Genomic DNA, 20,604 nt, shown 5'->3' with positions numbered 1-20,604 from the left:
TCAGAGGAACATCTTCCTCATGGCGGAACACCTCCCGGGCAAGGACAATCAGATGGCGGACCTGCTCAGCAGGTACAGCCACCAAATGCACGAGTGGGAGATGCATCCATCTGTACTCCACCCATACTTCCTAAGGTGGGGTCATCCATAGATAGACCTGTTCGCCACAAAGGAAAACACCAAATGCTCAAGCTTTGCCGCCAGGTTCCCACACCCACAGTCGCAGGGCAATGCGATATGGATGAACTGGTCAGGCAAATTTGCGTACGCTTTTCCCCCAGCACCTCTAATACCGCTGGTGGCACGCAAGCTCAGGCAGCACTCGATGACTCTCATCCTTATTGCTCCAACGTGGGCTCGCCAACCATGGTACACCACGTTTCTGGAACTGTCCGTGGTACCGCATCAAAGGCTGCGCCTCACACCCAAGCTTTTGATGCAGAGCCATGGCGACATTCAGCATCCAGATCCGCAACAGCTCGACCTGGCGATCTGGCTCCTGAGGTCTTAGAATTTGGCTACCTCAACTTACCTCCTGACTGTATGGACATTATCAGAGGGGCAAAAAAAGCCCACTACCAGAGCATGCTATGCGGCGAAATGGAAACGGTTTGTCATTTATTGTGCGGACCACAACATTGACCCGCTAGATGCATCTATTCAAAACATCATTTGTTATCTCTTACATCTGTACAAATGTAATCTGGCCTATGCTTCCATTCAGATACATCTATCCGCAATGGCTGCTTATCTCCAAAACAGACAGCACCTCTCACTTTTCAGAGTGCCTGCCATTAAAACCTTTCTGGAAGGACTCAAACGAGTCATTCCGCCGCGGACACCACCAGCTCCCGAGTGGAACCTAAATGTGGTCCTCACCAGGCTGATGGGTCCCGCTTTCGAACCACCGCACTCATGTGAGATTCAGTTCTTGTCATGGAAAGTGGCTTTCCTTATAGCGATTACGTCGCTACGACAAGTTAGTGAACTCCAGGCACTAACTATCCAAGAGCCATTTATTCAAATTCATTCCAACAGGGTGGTGCTTCGCACTAACCCCAAGTTCCTTCCTAAGGTGGTTTCTCAGTTCCATATCAACCAGACTATAGAACTACCTGTGTTCTTCCAAAATCCAGAGTCAGTTGCGGAGAGGATGCTCCACACACTTGACGTCAAAAGGGCCTTGATGTACTACATTGATAGGACCAAAGATTTTCGGAAGACTAAACAACTATTTGTTGCCTTTTCGCCACAACATAAAGGCAACCCCATTTCCAAGGCTGGTATAGCCAGGTGGATCGTTAAATGTATTCAGATCTGCTATCAGAAAGCCAAGCGCACTCTCACCATTCCACCGAGGGCCCACTCCACCCGGAAGCTGGGGGCCTCCATGGCTTTCCTTGGAAATATTCCTTTAGAAGACATATGTAGAGCAGCCACATGGTCTACCACACACACATTTACAAAACACTACTGTGTTGATGTGCACTCCAAACAGCAGGCAGCTTTAGGGCAGGCTGTTCTAAAAACACTTTTCCAAACTGCTGCGGCTGACACAGGCGGCTGCCGTTAATGGAGGGACTGCTATGTATTCTATGCACAGATATGAATTCAGCAGCCCACATGCCTCGAACCGAATATGCTACTTACCAGTATGCATCTGTTCTTGGCATGTAGGGCTGCTGACATTCATATCGCCTGCCCTCCTCCCCGGCGCCTGTAGTGGCTGCAGTTTTTCACAAATCTAGCATGGTCATCATTCACATAGTTTCACTCCATCTTTGCCACAATGGCTAAAAACAATCTGGGGATGGAGTTGATACCCATGCGCACTGTAGTCCAGGGGAGGAGCCACCTATCTCGTGATACTTCGAAGACTCTTCCAGGACAACAATGTGCGATCATCCGGACCCAACACTAGGCGGCGATCTATGCACAGATATGAATGTCAGCAGCCCTACATGCCAAGAACAGATGCATACTGGTAAGTAGCATATTCGATAATGCCCATGATGTGAGTGGAGGGCAGCGGGGGGATGGCTAAATTTGGCTTGGATATTTTTTCTGTGGAAAGCAATTACGGAGGCGTAAGCAGGTGTCCTTTACATGCGGAGACGAAGAGAGATGACAGCATCCGCACACAGGTGTTGAATCCCCGGTGATGTTGTCTGCTCAGGGGTTATGGTATGGAGGGGCTAGGACTGTGCAACCTTGATGACAGCTCATTGCAAATTCTCCTTCATCCTCACAAGCCATGTGTTATACTACTGCACCTCTTGGAACCAGTGCTTAATTTGAGACAGCGGGTTCGGGTTTTCGGCACTGGCACTTAATTGTCAACACCAACACATTTGACAGCCTGCCACATGGTGACACTGTTTGTCTGATTTGGAGATGAGCACAGCAGCATTTGTTTATTAATGCAGCATACATTAAAAATGACTAATACCTGCCACCCAAGCCATTCTTATAGCTTTGGGTCATGGAATATTCTGAATTGTTATATTTACAGGCGTTTTATGGTTAGTAATGAATTGTGTTGCCACCTGGCATTGGCTGCCTAGCAGGAACAATGGGTGGAGCAAGCACCAGTAGCTTCCTGACGAAGACCCTGACACTTAGGTGTTTCACAAATTAGGCACTGCTCAGAACAATGGGACAAGTAAAAAATGGAGGTCCGCTCTCTATTCCTTTCTTTTATTGAAGGTTTAGACCTTGAATCAAGTATCGGTACACACATTTTCATAGCAGAACATTGTCTTTCAGTTCCAAAATATATTTAAAAAGCTGTGAACAATGTTATCATTAATATTATACTTTCAGTCACCAGCATTTAGTCCAGCATTCACGTGCAAATACTCCACTGTTAAATGTATTTGAAATGCACAGAGGACTGAAGATTGGTGGATAATATCAAACTAATATAATAATGTGCCATTGGAGGTCAAATCCATGTTTGAAATGACACTTTCTAACAGTTTCTGAATTTTATTTTAGCGTTTGCGTAGAACCTTTCAAGCTAAAACGTAAATGTTCCCCCGGCCCTGAAAATACACATAGCATAGCCACAACTTTGTTAGGGTTGTGACACTGCATGTGTATTTAGCTGGTCACAAGGATGAAATTGGTCTTTTCTCCTGCACTATATTAATACAAAAATAATGCACGTTTCTTGCCCAAGTAAGTTCATTGGATCATTCATGGATAATCAGCTAATCTGGTTTATTTCAGTGGCTCCTTGGTCCACATATTGAACCTCCGATGGTTCAGTCCTGTGGATGATGTCCAAGTGTCCTTCTCTTTTTAGGTTGAGAATTCAAGACCTCATGTTTATACTTTAGTATATGCTTATATGTGTATGTACTTTGTGGGCTCTGGAGATCAACCCTAGTTCTTGTTGGCTTCCGCGTAAGGACTTTTTTTTCTGTTCAACTGCCTCTAACCAACTGTCTTGATAGAAAACGACCAGTAGAGGTCAGTAAAATACCAGAATTGCTTTCTGCTGAGGGACTTTTTATTTTGATTTTTTTTCTGGCAACTGCCTCTAACTTTCCTGATAGAAAATGACCAGCAGGGGTCAGTAAAATACCAGAATGACTTTAGCATTCTCTAGATTCCAGTCCATAGAAATTGTCTTCCAAGAGCACCCGTAGACAATAGTGTTTTTTTCAAATCTTGTATTTTTAGTGATCTGACCACCGAAGGCCCTGGTTTTATATTAAAAACAGAGCTTTGGACTATACCATTTCCTGCAGAAAGGCAATATTTCTCTACATGTGTTCCCATAACCTGGTGTGTTAAGCAGTTTGGTGCTTACTATCCCTCCATGTTAAAGAACCGTAGATGTTTCAGCACCCAGGCTAATGTGCTGCATAGCTAAATAAATATAAAGTCCCAAAGGCGAGACCGATTGCATTGCAAATACTTGTTGATAATGCAGATGCTGCTTCTTTCTTTATTGTGTATTTAAAGTGAATCACGTCCCTTTTCTGCTGTAGATAGAAACTTCTGCACATGTTGTAAACCCAAGTTCCTTTCCCTGGCACTACCTCTCGATGCTTTGTCACTGTTAGTCTATGTCAGTGGTTCTTTAGCTTTTGACTTTCGTGGACACCCAGTGAATCATTACTGGAAGCTCGGGCCACCGCCTAAGGAGTTTATATGATTTGAACCTAAAAACATTACACACATACACATACATATGCATCGAGCAGGTCCACAAATTATGGAAATGATTTGATTCACAAATTAAAAACAATACGTCAAAATTGAAGTTTTAATGAGAGGAGCTTTTCAAAGTCTAGTTTTTTTTAATTACAAAGTGATATTCTAGACTCTAGCATATTATTTTGTCCTTTTTGCTCCTAATGCACTCTTTAGGAGATGAATGATCTGCAGGTTCCAGACTGTTGCGCCCAGCCCTCAGATACCTCACAATATTATTACTTAAGACATAACCAGCTCCTGCGTTTCAAATGATCCTTCCCCACGCGTAGGCGCTTGGTCTCTACCGAGCCTTATTCCTGAGTGGCTGCCTGAGGCAGCATGGCAGATTGGCACTGCTGCATTGCCCACCCTTATCCTGACCATTCTTCATAGAAGGGAGATGGTGCATGGGCTGTCGCTAACACAGGCCAGTATGGATTGTGTTTGTGTTCTCGTTCAAGAACGCCATATTGTGCTGCCTGTTGTGCGTGGAAGAGATGAGAATATGGCGGCTGCCCCCTGCTTTGATTGGGAGCGCCGCTTCCGATCATGGCTGAGGTATTTGTTCGCATGCCGGTTTAATGAAGCATTCGTCCTACCTTACCTGCTGGTGGTATAACTGCTTAGCTTGTGCAGATTACCAAATGGATGCTTGTCTCTGTGGACTGCTTACCCATCCCCAACTTACTTCACAACTGCCACAAAGAATGCGCACATCCGTTAAATTCTGCAAGCGAATCCAAAACGTGACTGACGTCCCATTAAGCAGTCCCCTAAAGGCGGCACCCCTGAAGCCTTTCTGTATGTTGTATGTTTTATGCTTTGTGTCCACAAGAGGCCTACTCGTTGCTAAAGCGGTTTGTGGCCAGACTCAATAAGGGAGGAGCGTTTGAGAATTTGCTTTATAGCCTTCATCTATTACCGACTTTGATGGATAACCCTTTGGTTGTGCTAATGGCTGCCATCTTTGTTTTTCCCCGCTTCAGGAAGGAGTGGAAGTGCGAGTGGCCAGAATATTCAACACCTTCGGTCCTCGGATGCACATGAACGATGGTCGGGTTGTTAGTAATTTCATCCTTCAGGCTCTCCAGGGAGAACCCTTAACGGTACGTGTTGTCTGAATCTCTCCCAGTATTTTAACTCTTCGTGTTCCAAAGTTTTTAGTGTTCTTTCATCCACGGTGTGCTTGTCTCACAAATTTATATCCTGCTAAATTTAAAAGTGTTGACATTTTCTTTGCATCATTGCCTTAAGTTGGGTGTTTCTTTGCTGTTGCTGTCTAATAAATTGTCTGGAAAAAGACGAATTAAGCTGCTTCTGTACATTTCAACAGACGCACTCCTTTCTCTGACAACTAAAGGTCCCCTATATTTAACATGTAAACATCAAAGCGTATGCATTCGCTGAATGAGCATTCTACAGTGTTTCATTATTCAACCTCGTCCACATTAATTAATCCATGTGATGGTTTTAGGGCAACTCAGTTTAAAGAATTAGAATTGAGTCTGTGTTTTGTGTCCCTTCTTGTAAATGGCTCACAGATACTTGTTGAAGTTGATTTTTAGTCGCCTATGCCTTCGACCATGTAGAGAAACAGTTAAAGCTGCTTAACTTAGATGTCCATTCATTGTGTTGCTTATGGAGATGCATGTATTAAATCAGCCCTAAGGTGCCTTGCTTTTGAATGTTACTGTCATTGTAAATTGATCTCTTGCAGATAAGCTGCTTGTATTATTGCTGAATACATGACCAACTGGCCGTTCTTGATTCTGTAGAAACAGGGCCATGGGAATGTCTTAGTTTGTTAAGGTTTTAAGTTGCCAGGAATGCATATTTAACTTTTACAGTGGTTTCTGGAGACATTTTCCTTATCCTTTCAAATCGACTGTAGATCTGGTGAGGGTAAAGAAGAGCTAAACCTTGACTTGCCTCTTTAATGCGTTGCCAGTGCAATACAACCTACTCAAACATAGGGCTGTAGCAGGCCATATCAATTTAAATTCCTGTCTCTGCATTAAGAAAAGTAGGTCCTCCAGGTTTTGCCACTTGAATCCAACCACATATATTAAATTCGGTAATTTTGCCAAAGTTCATGTGTAGAAGGTGCATTAGAGCCAGGGCCACATTAACTATACAAAATGGGACGTCCAAATTATGGAGCACTGTTGGCTAAATTGTGCTGCAAAAAAGGGCAAATTACGTGGCGTAATGTCGCACTTTTGTCACTGTATTACTGTATTATTTTGTCTTTTTTTTACACCTGTTAACACTGTATGGGCAAAGGTTTCACCTAATAAGTGACAGTTTTACACCTAAATGCAGCAATAGGCAATTAAAAGGTGGCCATTGAACTTTTGCGAAGGGTCTTACACTATGCGGAACATGTGTCACTGTGCTTTTAATGACTTATAATCCGTTTGAGGTAGAAACACATTTTTAAGGGGAAAGTCTACAAATTGTGCAGCAGATGGATTATGTGGCAAATTAAGCAAATCCATAATTATATATAAAACGTTATGGCCGTAGAATCACAAGTCAGGTCAGCCTGGCTAAAACTCAGCTGGCCTTTGCTTAGACAGCCCCCTGGGTGAAAGCATATTTGGCACCCCTCCCATTCTTTCTGTTTAACTGTCTGTGATGAATAAATGGGGTGAGGTAGGGAGATGGTGGGGAGAACCAGTGAAATGGAAATCATGTGAAGTAAAAGATCTAGAATGCAGATACTGGCACGAGCATAGGGTGACAAGATGACTTGGTTTTTGCTATCAACCCTCGGCTCATGTAGAACGGCTGCCATATGCAGCTGAACCATCTTATAAGGGGTTCCGGTCAAAGAACTTACATCCAGTTAAAACCCGTAACTGGTTTGATTGTCTCTCCACTAAATGGTGTGGATTTACTAATGAAACCTGTGGAATCCAAGGGGAAGAATCAGTCTGGCACTGGGATCGTTACTTCGGATAAGAGGGGGTTATTGGCAGATCTAGACGAGGACTTGGTCCATTCTGTCAACTTGGAGGGTGGCTTTGTGGGACATCCTCCGCCTCTGTTGTTAACAGAATTTTGGCTTGCTCCCTTCACCACATTCCTTAAAGTTCTTTATTGGAATGTCGCCGGTCTACGTCACACACACCCTGAACGAATGGGTTGAATTAATTTCTAAATTTAATGTTCGAGGCATGTGGGCTGCTGAATTCATATCTGTGCATAGATCGCCGCCTAGTGTTGGGTCCGGATGATTGCACATTGTTGTCCTGGAAGAGTCTTCGAAGTATCACGAGATAGGTGGCGCCTCCCCTGGACTACAGTGCGCATGGGCATCGACTCCATCCCCAGATTGTTTTTTTCCGCCATTGGGTTCGGATGTCTTTGGTTCCCTCTTGTCGGAATCGATAAGAATTAACTTACCTTTACTTGAGACCAAAAGGTCTTTAGGACTTGCGTCGGTATTGTCTTGCGTTCGGCTTCGCAACTTTCCTCGTCTCCAAGCCAAGCTTGTACTTCCGTGTGCTTTCGGCGCGGAAGGGCCTAGTCGACTCTCCAGACTCTTCGACCATCCATCATGGAACGAAGTCTATTCACACGATGTCCGTTGTGTGCCTCGAAGTACCCACATATCGACGTCCACCCGGTGTGCAACAAGTGCCTGTCGCCGGACCACGACGAGGCCAAGTGTATGGCCTGTTCCAGGTTCCGGTCCAAGAAAACACTCCAGCTCCGTCGAGCTGTGCGCCTGGAGGCCCAGCAATCTGCACTGGCGCCTACGGACATTTTCGATGCTGGGGAGGTCGAGGATGAAGATATCCAGGACATCTCAGAATCTAACCCCGCGTCGGAGGTCGAGGTCGAGGACGACTACGACGCCGAGGCCGAAGATTTCGGTGAAGTAGTCGAGGAGGTAGGGGACGACGACGGGGCCCTTGGCACCATGGAGGACAGCTCGGACGAAGAGCTTCCTCAGACTGACTCCGGGGCCGTTCAAATAAATAAGGCCCAGGTCAAGGGATCGCCTTCTGGCCTTACCCGAAACCTTGTTGTGAGTTCCTCGGCCCCGCCTGCTGTCCCGGCCACGGACATTGGTACCGATTCACTCCCGGTGACACAGAAACCGAAAGTGAAATCTACGATCTCGACGCCAGAGATATCGAACCCGAAAGTGCGCATCGCATTGGTCGGATCGAAGACTTCGGAGGCCTCGGCGCCGAAGAAATCTAAGATGGCCGTCGTGCCGAAGAGCCACGTCAAAATGGCCGACCCGAAGGCTTCTACGTCGAAGCCGAAGGTTAAGGGGTCGGACGCGGCCGCATCGGCGCCGAAGACTGTCGACGCCAGCAAGGGTCGACTCGATCACAAGAAGACGGTCGACGACCCCAAAAAGTCTCTTACCGACTCGAAGAAGCGGCCAGACGACCCGAAGAACCTCTCTGCCCCGCTTCCACACAACAAGGCCAAGGGAGCTGCGTCGACTCCGAGGGGAACCTCGCCGGACTCAACTCCAAAACCAACCGCTAGGGACTCTGTTGAACCGGCGCGTCCAACCGCCGCGTTCACAAAGAAGGTTACAGAGTCTCTACAGCGCATTAGGGACGGCGCCGCAGCGGTCGAGCCGAAGGACCCTCCGCCGGCAAAGCCTCTGGAGAAACCGGCGAAGGCGCCCACGCCGATCCTTTTCACCTTGCCGCCTAAAACGGCGCCGAAGGCTTTCGCTGCTATACCGGGGGCCGGCGTGCCCGAAAGGGTGTCTTCGACGCCGAAACCATCGTTGGTGGTCCTCGGCCCACGGCCTCGACAACTTTCAGAGGAAGAGCGTCAGGAACATTTCATCGACGCCGAAACGGGCAGGCTTTCCCTCCTGAAGAGGAAAATCACCCCTGAGCCCCAATTGGAGTTGTACAAGATCCCACTCAAACGAAAGATGGACTCTGCTGGTACTCCAGCCTTGGTGGAGCCCATTTCACCACAGGCTCACGAACTCTCGCCCACTCACTCCAATGTAGAAGCTGGTGAGGGAGACGACGACAGATGAATACAGCTATCCCGTCTACACAGACCCAGAGGATGTGGCAGAGCCCTGGTCTGTGGGGGGCGAGCCTGGGGACCCGCATTCTGGACAGGACCCTCAGCTTTACTCAGCGAAAACTTCCCCCACTGAGGACTCTGGCCGCTGCCCGCTCAATGAGGGCATTGAAAGCTGCAATCGCAACGTCGAGCTGCATGCTGACCCTGTGGACGTTGACTTCCTATTTGACACCTTTTCTGTCTCTGAAAAGACTGTAAAAACTCTGCCAATGCAGAAGGGTGTTTTAAAGCACGCTGCTGAGGTCTTCAAAGAACCCACCAGGGCGAGAGTCATCAACCTGAGGATCGACAAAAAGTACAAGGCGGCGCCCACAGATCCAACTTATATTAAGGGACAGTTGCCTCTGGACTCCCTGGTTGTCTCCAATGCCCGGAAGAGGGCCAACTCGCAAACTACTGATGATGCTCCTCCCCAGACAAAGAATCAAAAGTCTTTGAGGCTTCGGGGAAGAGGGTGGCAGCGCAGGCAGCCAACATATGGCGCATCTCTAACACGCAGGCGCTCCTGGCGCGTTATGACAGGGCACACTATGATACCCTAGAGACCCTTTTGCAACATCTACCCGATCAATATAAGGAAGGGGCTGAAATGTGGCTCAATGGTTAGAGCGGCAGACCTTGATGCAGAGCGCTGGCCAGGGACCAGGGTTCGATTCCCGCCTCGGCGGCATCGGGCTTAAATTCCTCTGACCGGATATTCTCGCCTCAGTGCCGAATCTAAGCATGGGCACCACGCTGCAACTCTGGGCAATAGCTTGCTTAGTCTCCACAACGGCCCCCGATACACAAGGGATGCCTGGTTTCACCATGGGATGCCCAGGAGTGGACACCTCACAAGGAAAAGCCAGGAGGGGTTCCCTTGTGGTAGGAGTACAAGCGCCGGGATGCTTACGGGTTACTGTTCGCGCTATACAAATACAACACATTTACATGTACATGTTAATACAGCAGGGGAAGCTAATCTCCAACGCTTCCATAAAGTGCGCTCTGGACGCGGCCGCACGCGCAATTAACACTAGCGTTATGCTTCGTAGACATGCATGGCTACGGATATCTGGGTTCAAGCCGGACATTCAAACCACCATCTTGAACCAAACGGTCAACCCAGATCACCTGTTTGGCCCTGAGGTTGATACCACCCTTGAGAAGACGAAGGACACCGACACTGCAAAATCCATGGGTGCCTTGCAGTCCCAGCAGTTTCGGAGTGGGTCCTTTCGTCGCTCCAATACTAGAGGCACCTCAAGGGGTCAACTTTCGCAGTCAGCGCAGTTCTACAAAAGCAACACCCAGACTACTTATGCCAACAAGGGTCGAGGTGGATACCGCGGCAACAACGCCAAGGGCAGAGGACGTGGCAACAACAGCTCCAGGTCCTCTACCGCCAACAAACAGTGACGCATTGTCACTGCCCCCGACCACACAACACCGGTCGGGGGAGACTCCAGCAGTTCCTGCCCGTGTGGAAGTCCATCACCATGGACAGGTGGGTCAGAAAGCTTATCCAATTTGGTTATTGTCTGGAGCTCACATCCACTCCACCCAACATACCCCCAAGGCACCGTCCTATGTCCGGCGAGCACTTGCACTTATTACAGCAGGAGGTCAGTCATGCTGCAAAAAGGGGCAATAGAGCTCGTACCCTTGCAGGAAAGAGGCTCGGGGGTTTACTCCCTGTACTTCCTGATTCCAAAGAAGGACGGATCCCTCAGGCCCATCCTGGATCTCAGGCCCCTCAACTTTTACATCCTATCGGAGCATTTTCACATGCTAACACTGCAGCAAGTTCTCCCACTGCTTCAACAGGGGGACTTTCTGGCAACTCTGGACCTAAAGGATGCGTACTTCCACATTCCGCTACATCCTTCACACAGAAAATACCTCAGGTTCACCATCCAAAACCAGCACTACCAATTCAAGGTTTTGCCTTTCGGGGTCATCACGGCACCCAGGGTTTTCACAAAGTGCCTGGCAACGGTGGCGGCGCATCTGAGACGTCCAAACATTCACGTCTACCCCTATCTGGACGACTGGCTCATTCAGGCGAAGTCGGCCCAGCAGTGCGCCGACCACGTGTCCCACACCATTCACCTCCTACACGATCTGGGATTCTCACTGAATTACCCAAAATCCCATCTCCAACCCGCCCACATACGGCAGTATCTGGGTGCGACCATAGACACTCTGGCGGCCACAGCCCAGCCAAATTCAGTGAGAGTCGGCAGCATTCAATCGCTGATCCAAAAGTTCAGGCCTCAACACTCGCTTCCAGCAAGAGTGTTCATGCAGTTGATAGGCATGATGGCCTCCTGCATCTCCATTGTCCCGCACGCCAGACTACATATGCGTCCGCTTCAGGAGTGCTTAGCACGTCAATGGACTCAGGCTCACAACCAGTTGACAGACCTAGTGTTGGTGAGTGGTCGGGCATACAACTCTCCGCATTGGTGGAATCCACGAAACCTTTGCAAGGGCCGACCGTTCCAGGAGCCTGTGCCAGAGATTATCCTGACCACGGACGCATCTCTCCAGGGATGGGGAGCGCATGTACTCCAATACACTGTGCAGGGGCTGTGGACGCAGCAACAGGGGAAGATGCACATCAATGTTCTAGAACTGATGGCGATCTTCATGGCACTGAAGGCTTTCAAAGTACATCTATGCAACAAGGTCGTGTTGATTCGGACATACAACATGACGGCAATGTACTACATTCAAAAGCAGGGAGGCACACACTCTCCGCAGCTGTCTCATCTGGCTCAGAGCATGTGGAAGTGGGCCATTCAGAGGAACATCTTCCTCACGGCAGAGCATCTCCCGGGCAAGGACAATCAGATGGCGGACCTACTCAGCAGGCACAGCCACCAGATGCACGAGTGGGAGATACATCCATCAGTACTCCAGCTGTACTTCCAAAGGTGGGGTCATCCAGAGATAGACCTGTTCGCCACAAAGGAGAACGCAAAATGCCAAAGCTTCGCCGCCAGGTTCCCACACCCACAGTCGCAGGGCAATGCGATATGGATGAACTGGTCAGGCAAATTTGCGTACGCTTTTCCCCCAGCACCTCTGATACCGCTGGTGGCACGCAAGCTCAGGCAGCACTCGATGACTCTCATCCTAGTTGCTCCAACGTGGGCTCGCCAACCATGGTACACCACTTTTCTAGAACTGTCCGTGGTCACGCATCAAAGGCTACATCTCACACCCAGCCTTCTGATGCAGAGCCATGGCGACATTCAGCACCCAGATCCGCAACAGCTCAACCTGGCGATCTGGCTCCTGAAGTCCTAGAGTTTGGCTACCTAAACTTACCTCCCGACTGCATGGACATCATTCGGGAGGCGAGGAAGCCCACTACTAGAGCCTGCTATGCGCTAAAATGGAAGCGGTTTGTCATTTATTGTGCGAACCACAACATTAACCCGCTGGACGCTTCTATTCAGAACATCATCTGTTACCTTTTCCATCTGTACAAGTGTAATCTGGCCTATACTTCCATTCGCATTCATCTGTCTGCAATGGCCGTTTATCTCCAAAATAGACAGCACCTTTCACTCTTCAAGGTGCCTGCCATCAAAGCTTTTTTGGAAGGCCTCAAACGAGTCATTCCACCACGGACTCCACCAGCTCCTGAGTGGAACCTCAATGTGGTTCTTACCAGGCTGATGGGTCCTCCCTTTGAACCACTGCATTCCTGCGAGATTCAGTTCTTGACATGGAAAGTAGCTTTCCTCGTAGAAATTACATCACTACGGAGGGTTAGTGAATTACAAGCCCTCACAATCCAAGAGCCATTTATCCAAATTCATTCCAACAGGGTAGTGCTCCGCACTAATCCTAAGTTTCTGCCCAAGGTTGTGTCTCGGTTCCACATCAACCAAACAATCGAATTACCTGTTTTCTTTCAAAATCCTGAATCATTGGCGGAGCGGATGCTCCATACCCTTGACGTTAAACGGGCCCTAATGTATTACATTGATAGGACCAAGGATTTTAGGAAGACTAAGCAACTCTTTGTCGCCTTTGCACCACAAAGGTAACCCTATTTCCAAGGCTGGTATTGCTAGGTGGATCGTTAAATGTATCCTGATCTGCTATCTCAAAGCTAAGCGTACTCTTACCATTCCACTAAGAGCCCACTCCACCAGAAAGTTGGGGGCCTCTATGGCATTCCTTGGAAACATTCCTTTGGAAGACCTATGTAGAGCAGCCACATGGTCTACCACACACACATTTACTAAACATTACTGTGTTGATGTGCACTCTAAACAGCAGGCAGCTGTAGGGCAGGCTGTTCTCAAGACACTTTTTCAAACTGCTGCAGCTGGCACGGGCGGCCGCCGCTAATGGAGGGACTGCTATTTATTCTATGCACAGATACGAATTCAGCAGCCCACATGCCTCGAACCGAATATGCTACTTACCAGTATGCATCTGTTCTTGGCATGTAGGGCTGCTGACATTCATATCGCCCGCCCTCCTCCCCGGCGCCTGTAGCAGCTGCAGTATTCACATATACTCATAGCATGGTCATCGTTCACTGAGTTTCACTCCATCTTGGCCACAATGGCTAAAAACAATCTGGGGATGGAGTTGATGCCCATGCGCACTGTAGTCCAGGGGAGGAGCCACCTATCTCGTGATACTTGGAAGACTCTTCCAGGACAACAATGTGCAATCATCCGGACCCAACACTAGGCGGCGATCTATGCACAGATATGAATGTCAGCAGCCCTACATGCCAAGAACAGATGCATACTGGTAAGTAGCATATTCGATCCTTTGTCTTCAGGAGACCTGGGCTGTTGAGCCCATTCACATGAAGTGTTTTAAAACTTTCCACAGCCCAACTATAGAGTCCAATCATGGGCGCTCTAAAGGGGGATTGTGTATCTATGTCTCTAATATGCTTGCCCCCTTGAGCTCTGAAGTGATTGTTACTAGAACTTTTTATCAAATTCTCTCTTTGGAGACTTCTGCCCACGTTACTATAATTATTGTTAATTTCTATAATAATGCATGCTTATCAGAAATCACAACAGTCCGTCAATCACTAGATCAAGACATAAAGAAGGTTCTTTACAGTAATTCTCATGATCCCATTATTTTATGGGGCAGTGACTTTAATGTACGCACATGTACTGTGACCACAAATAATGCATGTGGTATGACATCCCCTGATTTTTGCGACACAACCCATTTCATTAATTCACTGTATGGGGATTTTTTGAATGAGTTCATTTTTAAATACAACTTAGGGTTCTGTAATGAGTTAGCTGTTTCGCCAACCACAGTGAGTTGTACATACAGCGGCAGGGGGGATAATAGTGTGATAGATATCTTACTGTTTCCCCAGCGTCATTCAATATTGGTCCTGGAGTTTATTATCCATGATATTGCACTTAGTGATCATTATCCACAAAGTGCCACGTTGAAGCTTGATTTTACCAGGCAAGTATGTGGTAAATCTAAAGCCCTTGTACAAGAGGAAACTGTGATCTCCTGCGTAATGGGTACGCATTAAAGTTATCCCTTGTGGATCCTTCCAACTTCCTTGAAAAATTGGTACAAAAGGAGAGGGTGGCTTTTAAAGTGTGCCTAGATGAAACCTCGGAGGCACATTACTTTATCCTGGCATTTAACCAAATTAAAAAGGGGGTGGGTGAGGGCCTTTTAGCAAAACAGAAAATACGAAAGGGGGGAGTGTGTGGGTGGTTTGATTAAACATGTTCCAAAGCCCACAAAAATTTGAAATTGGCCTTAGCTGAACAACCTAGATCTGTAGGGAAAGTCCGGGAATGTAGATTGGCTTATAAAGCGGCCATTAACCAATGGAAAAGAGCTTTGAAAGAGGATACCTGGAACAAGCTACTGGAGGCCAGCCTATCTCAAGATAATACCTCCTTTTGTCGTGTTAATAATTCCCATTACGCTTTAGACTCTCCACGCGCAGAGAGTGTAATCTCTGAAGATGTTTGGATAGCTCATTTTTCTCATTTATATTCCCCTAAGGAAGATCTCATTATCCCTATCGCTAGTGCTTTGCCACACAATGGAGTTTTATCTTTTGTTAACACTTCTGAAAATAATGGTCCTTTAAATAAGTGTAACTATACAGTCTTCACCATGGACGAAGTTAGATTGGCACTGAAAGAGAGCAAGGGGGGGAAGGACCCAGGGCCCGACGGGATCCCTATCAAGCTTTTTTCAATCTAACATCGAGCTCTGGGGTCCCATCCTCACTTTGCTCTTCAAAGCCTGCCAAAGTCAGGGTTTTTTACCCACCTGCCCTGAGTCACTTATCGTCCCCATTTTCAAGAAGGGCGACCGTAACAACCCAGCGCAATACAGGCCAATTTCCCTTTTGGATTGCCTGGTTAAGGTTGCTGGTCGCATGTTTTTGGGACTCTTACAGGAGTGGCCAGAACTCGATAACATCCTCTCAGACCTACAGTATGGCTTTAGGGCAGGGCTGGGTACTGTAGAGCAGGCTGTTAACCTAGACTTGTTAATTGGCAAGTATGTACACATGAAAGGAGGAAATCTTTTTTTAGTCCTTATTGATTTGTCTTCAGCTTTTGATTTGGTAGTTCACTATAAGTTATGGGCAATAATGACCAATATGGGCGTGTATGTTAAAATTGTGAGCTTCCTAAGAGACTTGTACGCCTAAGGTAGAGGCAGAGTACGGGACGATCTTAACGGCACCTGTACCGTGTCATTTAATATAGGAAGAGGGGTGCGGCAGGGATGCAATGGCCCCCTTCCTATTTAACCTCTATATAAACAGCATAGGAGACATACTGGCAAGTAAATGCGTAGACCTACCGCAGGTGGGACAAAGGCCTATTCCAGCATTATTTTATGCTGACGATGCGGTGCTAATGGCCCTCACTCCCGTTGCGCTGTAGCGCCTGGATTTATGAATTTTCTCAGTCTATGTCTAATTTGGGGTTAAAAATTAATAAAAGTAAAGCCTTCGCTATGAAGATTGGGAAGAAGGCTACTCGCTGTTGCGACATTATTATTGAGGGTTCACCCATCCAGTTTACAGATTCTTTTTCTTATTTGGGCATAGTTTATAATCAATCAGGGCATTGGCAAGGGGCTATTAAATCAAGGCGACAACATTTCATGAGAACAAAAACGGCCCTATCGAGTTTCGCAAGTCAGTATGGCTTTGAACACCCAAAGGAGATAATGACTATTTATAATGCAAAGTGCAGATCGTCAGCCATGTATGGGGCTGAGCTTTGGGGTCATGGAAAAATAGACATATTGCAGCTTGAAGAAAATGTTTTTTTCAAGTCTCTCCTTGCACTCCCGAAAAGTAGCTGAACTTTTGTATGTCACTCTGAATTGGGTGCCTCCTACTTAGCAGACTTAATTAGGATCCAACCTGTGCTATTATGGCACAAAATATGGTCATCTGAACACACTGTTTTAAATCGAGCGATAATCGCAGACTGTCAAAAATCCCCTAAGGTTTTTTAAATGCCATGGCTCAAGTATGTTCAGAATTGTTTGGTAAACCTTGGTCCTTCTGAATATTTTACACTCCCAGAGAGTTTGTCCACCGTTCAGAGGAAAAATCTTGAAGCTCAAATGCATCTCTATTTTAGAAGAAATTAGACTAGCATCTGGAAAATGTAAACCCACGGTGTTGAGGAACCAACTGATTTTGACTAGTGTTTACATGCATCCATACTTAGTCAGCATTTATAATTCTCGTCATCGGTTTGTGCTCACACGTTGTCGTCTGGATATTTTTTATCATTTATTCAGTTTTCCCATTGCTAATAATTGGTCAGCCGACCTGGGGAACAGTGCGTGTGACGATATTTCACCTCAGAATACTATGCACACCGTATTCTTTTGTAAACGCCTCTCATGTCTGAGACAGAAATTTATAAAACCCTTGGTATTAAAGCTGGGCTTCAGATACTGTAGTCCGGCGTATATATACTTGCAAATGTTACCAAACATTTGTATGTGCTTTGTAATGTCGCGTTTTTTGTTGACTGTCATAAGTCGTAGGAAACAGTTGTAAATCGTAATTATATCATTGTGATACCATGTGAGATCTTTTACTATTTTAAGCTTTCATTTTTAAATAAGGATGAATTTTGTATAAATGTTTTTAACTTGTATTTTTGGTCATTCTTAAACTATTGTAGGGATGTATTTTTGTAGCTTTTATGACTCACTTTGTGATATCGAATAAAGCTTATTTTCATGGGATGGGTGACAAGATGTCCTGGATTTGCCGGGGCCGTCCCGGTTTTGCACCAGCTGTCCCAGCAGATTTCTGCAATTTTGGCTCATGTCCTGGTTTTTAGAGGGGGTCGACTGAAAACCGTGAAAGGCACTTTTTTAGGTGTTCTAAAGCTGTGGTAGTTAGCAGCTGTTAAAAGTAAGTAATGTAATTCATAGTTATGATGTTGGTTGTAGAAATTACATTTTATTTGTTTTCTTAATGCATCTTCTGTGATCCTATGTTGATGGGAGCTGTCATTCTGTGCCATTCCGTTGATTAAAAATGATAGTCCTTCTTCTCTTTTTCCAAAATGTCCCGGTTTTTGCTTCTCAAGATATGGTCACCGTAATCAAGCAGCCTCCAGAAACCATGTTTCAATGTACTCGTCTTTGCAGTAATGTCGGTGCAGGCCTCCTCCTGTGCTCCTCTGAAGCCCTGCGCTGTGGGCGTGGCTTAGGTCACGCGTTCTAAAGGCCGGCCTATTAAGACTAATGAGCTCTCTGGTGTACTTTCAGTGTAAAGGTGCGTTTTCCACATTAAAGTTGCATCCACTCGCAAAACCATATTCGTATGCATTCAGCACGCATGCAGTGCCGAGGCCTGAATCCTCGAAGCCCACCTTTCTGCTCCAGCTCCTTCAGTCCTCTGTGCATCTGACCTTCGAACGCACGACGCTAGAAATCCTTTTAAAATGTACAGATTAGTGTTTGCCTTCTCCCTTTTGCTTCAATCTACTCACCTTATACTTTTGATGCTTGGTGTTTAATTAGCATGACGGATGTAGTGTTTAATGCATTGCAATCGCCAACGGACAGAGAAGGCATTGAAGTTTTTACCTGTGAGAGCCCGTCAAACCCTGGTGCATGCACTAGTTACATCAAAGATGGACTATGGCAATCTTCTCTATTTAGGGACCTTGGAGAAGAATTTGAGCCGCCTACAGGTCTTACAGAATGCCGCTGCCCGACTAGTGCTTAGACTACCCAGAAGAGCCGCATCTTCAGCGGCCCTCCGGTCTTTGCATTGGCTCCCGATCAGAAGCAGGGTAGAATTCAAAGCACTATGCATGTGCCATCGGATCATCAATGGGAGGTCTCCTCTCCCTTTGAAAGGACTGCTGACGTCTTACGAGCCGTCCCGCTCCCTGAGATCTTCCGGCTCAGGACTCCTGGCTATCCCCAAGGTGTCTAGAGCACGGATGGGCGGAAGATCCTTTAGGTACCTTGCAGTTTCTAGATGGAACAAACTACCCATGGCATTGCGACTAGAACCATCAGAACTAATCTTTAGAGCCAAGCTTAAAACTGTACTATTCGTACAGTAGGGTATTCCGCTTCTGTAGGTTCCAGTAAGTATCTGCTCCTCAGCACGGGGACACGCCGCTGTGCGTCACCAAGCGCTTTACAAACCCCCCCCCCTAAAAAAAAAAAAAAAGTGAGTCACTGGAACGGGGGGTGGAAGTTAAGCGTGTACTTTAACTTTGAGGATTTAAGTTGGATTCGGCTCAGTGGAAGAAAATACCTTCTGGCCTACTGTCTGATGGGCAGATGCTCTAAAGCGCTTTTTTTTTTTTTTTTTTACTTTATGCCGTTATGCTCAGTCATTTTAATCACAAAGGAATTGAGTTTGTGTTTGGTTTTTTTAAAGTCCAGAATATACATAAATGTGATATAATGTCCTTGTAAGTAAGGGTTTCTTTGAAAGTTTTGCTTTAATAGCTTTATAGAAGATTTTGCATACCAGAACGTGTCATGATCCATCGTTCATAGAAGTTACGTGTATGCTGCCTTTATTTTGTTGTGGGAAACCATATATCTTCCCTGGCACCCTCTCAGAACTTTGTGGCATAGGTGGACCTTGGGGCGCTCTATTAATGGGCAGCTCCTTACAAGTGTTTTATTCTGGCCAAAATAGGGTTAGAAGAAGGGTGGGGCAACATGTGTTACCCCAAACCAGTCGCACAGCAACGTTTGCCACTTTTGGCTGCATTTATACGCATTTTATGCGTAATGCCAATTCCCATCCACACGTGGGATTCACTCTGCCTTTTTTCTAGGTTTCTGATATTCAAACTGTGCCCTCCGGACCTCAAGTTCAAATACGACATATGCAGAAGTTCGTCCAAGACAATGTTTATTAAAAAGTTCAATGCATCTCGGGCACCACTCTGCCCTTCGTGAGGGAACGCTACAAATAACAATAATAAAAAGTAATGAACAGCATGTTTACACGTCAACTAATGTCTAATAAATATTCTAACCAATCATTGTGTTTACACTAGACTTTATCACATTCCGTAGAAAACAATTCAGCAAAACCCCCTTTATACGCAATGTAGATAATGACCCTCCAGTTTTTATGAAGCAGCCCATCCCTCTTCAACATAGTTTCCTTCCTTCATGCCCCGTAGTACTCTCTATCAACAATATCTCCTTCCATCAGTGTTTATAAAGCGTCTTCCAACCTCTCTCCCTCATTGCTTTCTCACTTCATATTCCTCCACCTGACCTCCCCAATTACTTCCTAAACATACTATCTAAGCCACAACTTTCGTGCTCATACTCATGAACATCTTTCGTTATTCACTCCTTACTTCTATGTTACATCCCTCCGCTCTTTTGCGTTTTTATTCTCGTGTGACTGTCGCCCCTTCACCCTTCTATGTGATATCACATTTCACATACCTGTCTCAGACGCTGCCAACACTCCACTCTCTTCTCCGTTCTGATAAAGATTTTAACACCCAGTTACATTCCCTTTATATAAACCTCCTCATTTTTGGTACATACCTCCTGATTGGTCTATGAATCACACACTCTCCCGCCCTCGGAGCCACATCTAGCGTCACCATGTATGTTTCACAACTACATTGCCCATAATCCAGCGCTTAAGCATAAAATGAAACTACACGAAACATGAAAAAAAAATTGAAGGTTTTTAGATGATTATTGTTAAAAACGCTGCCCTTAGTTCCATATATCATATAAAGTCAATATATATTGTTGAGCTGCTCCTGTTAACAACATTGCTTTAATCGTGAACCGAAATCTTGCTCCGCC

General features: G+C 46.3%; 1 protein-coding gene across 1 annotated transcript in view; it reads left to right on the top strand.

Moving 5' to 3' along the window:
- Positions 1-20,604, top strand: part of UXS1 (UDP-glucuronate decarboxylase 1) — a 226,566-nt gene that overhangs the window by 151,768 nt on the left and 54,194 nt on the right. Inside the window, exon 10 of the mRNA XM_086934303.1 lies at positions 5,193-5,312. Coding sequence (XP_086790429.1) covers positions 5,193-5,312 — 120 coding nt within the window. The remainder of the gene's footprint in view (positions 1-5,192; positions 5,313-20,604) is intronic.

The sequence above is a fragment of the Lissotriton vulgaris genome, chromosome 8 (genome assembly GCF_964263255.1).
Source record: "Lissotriton vulgaris chromosome 8, aLisVul1.2, whole genome shotgun sequence".
Lineage (NCBI taxonomy): Eukaryota > Metazoa > Chordata > Amphibia > Caudata > Salamandridae > Lissotriton > Lissotriton vulgaris.
Note: the sequence above shows the minus strand (reverse complement) of the source record. Positions and strands in the feature narration are given on the sequence as shown.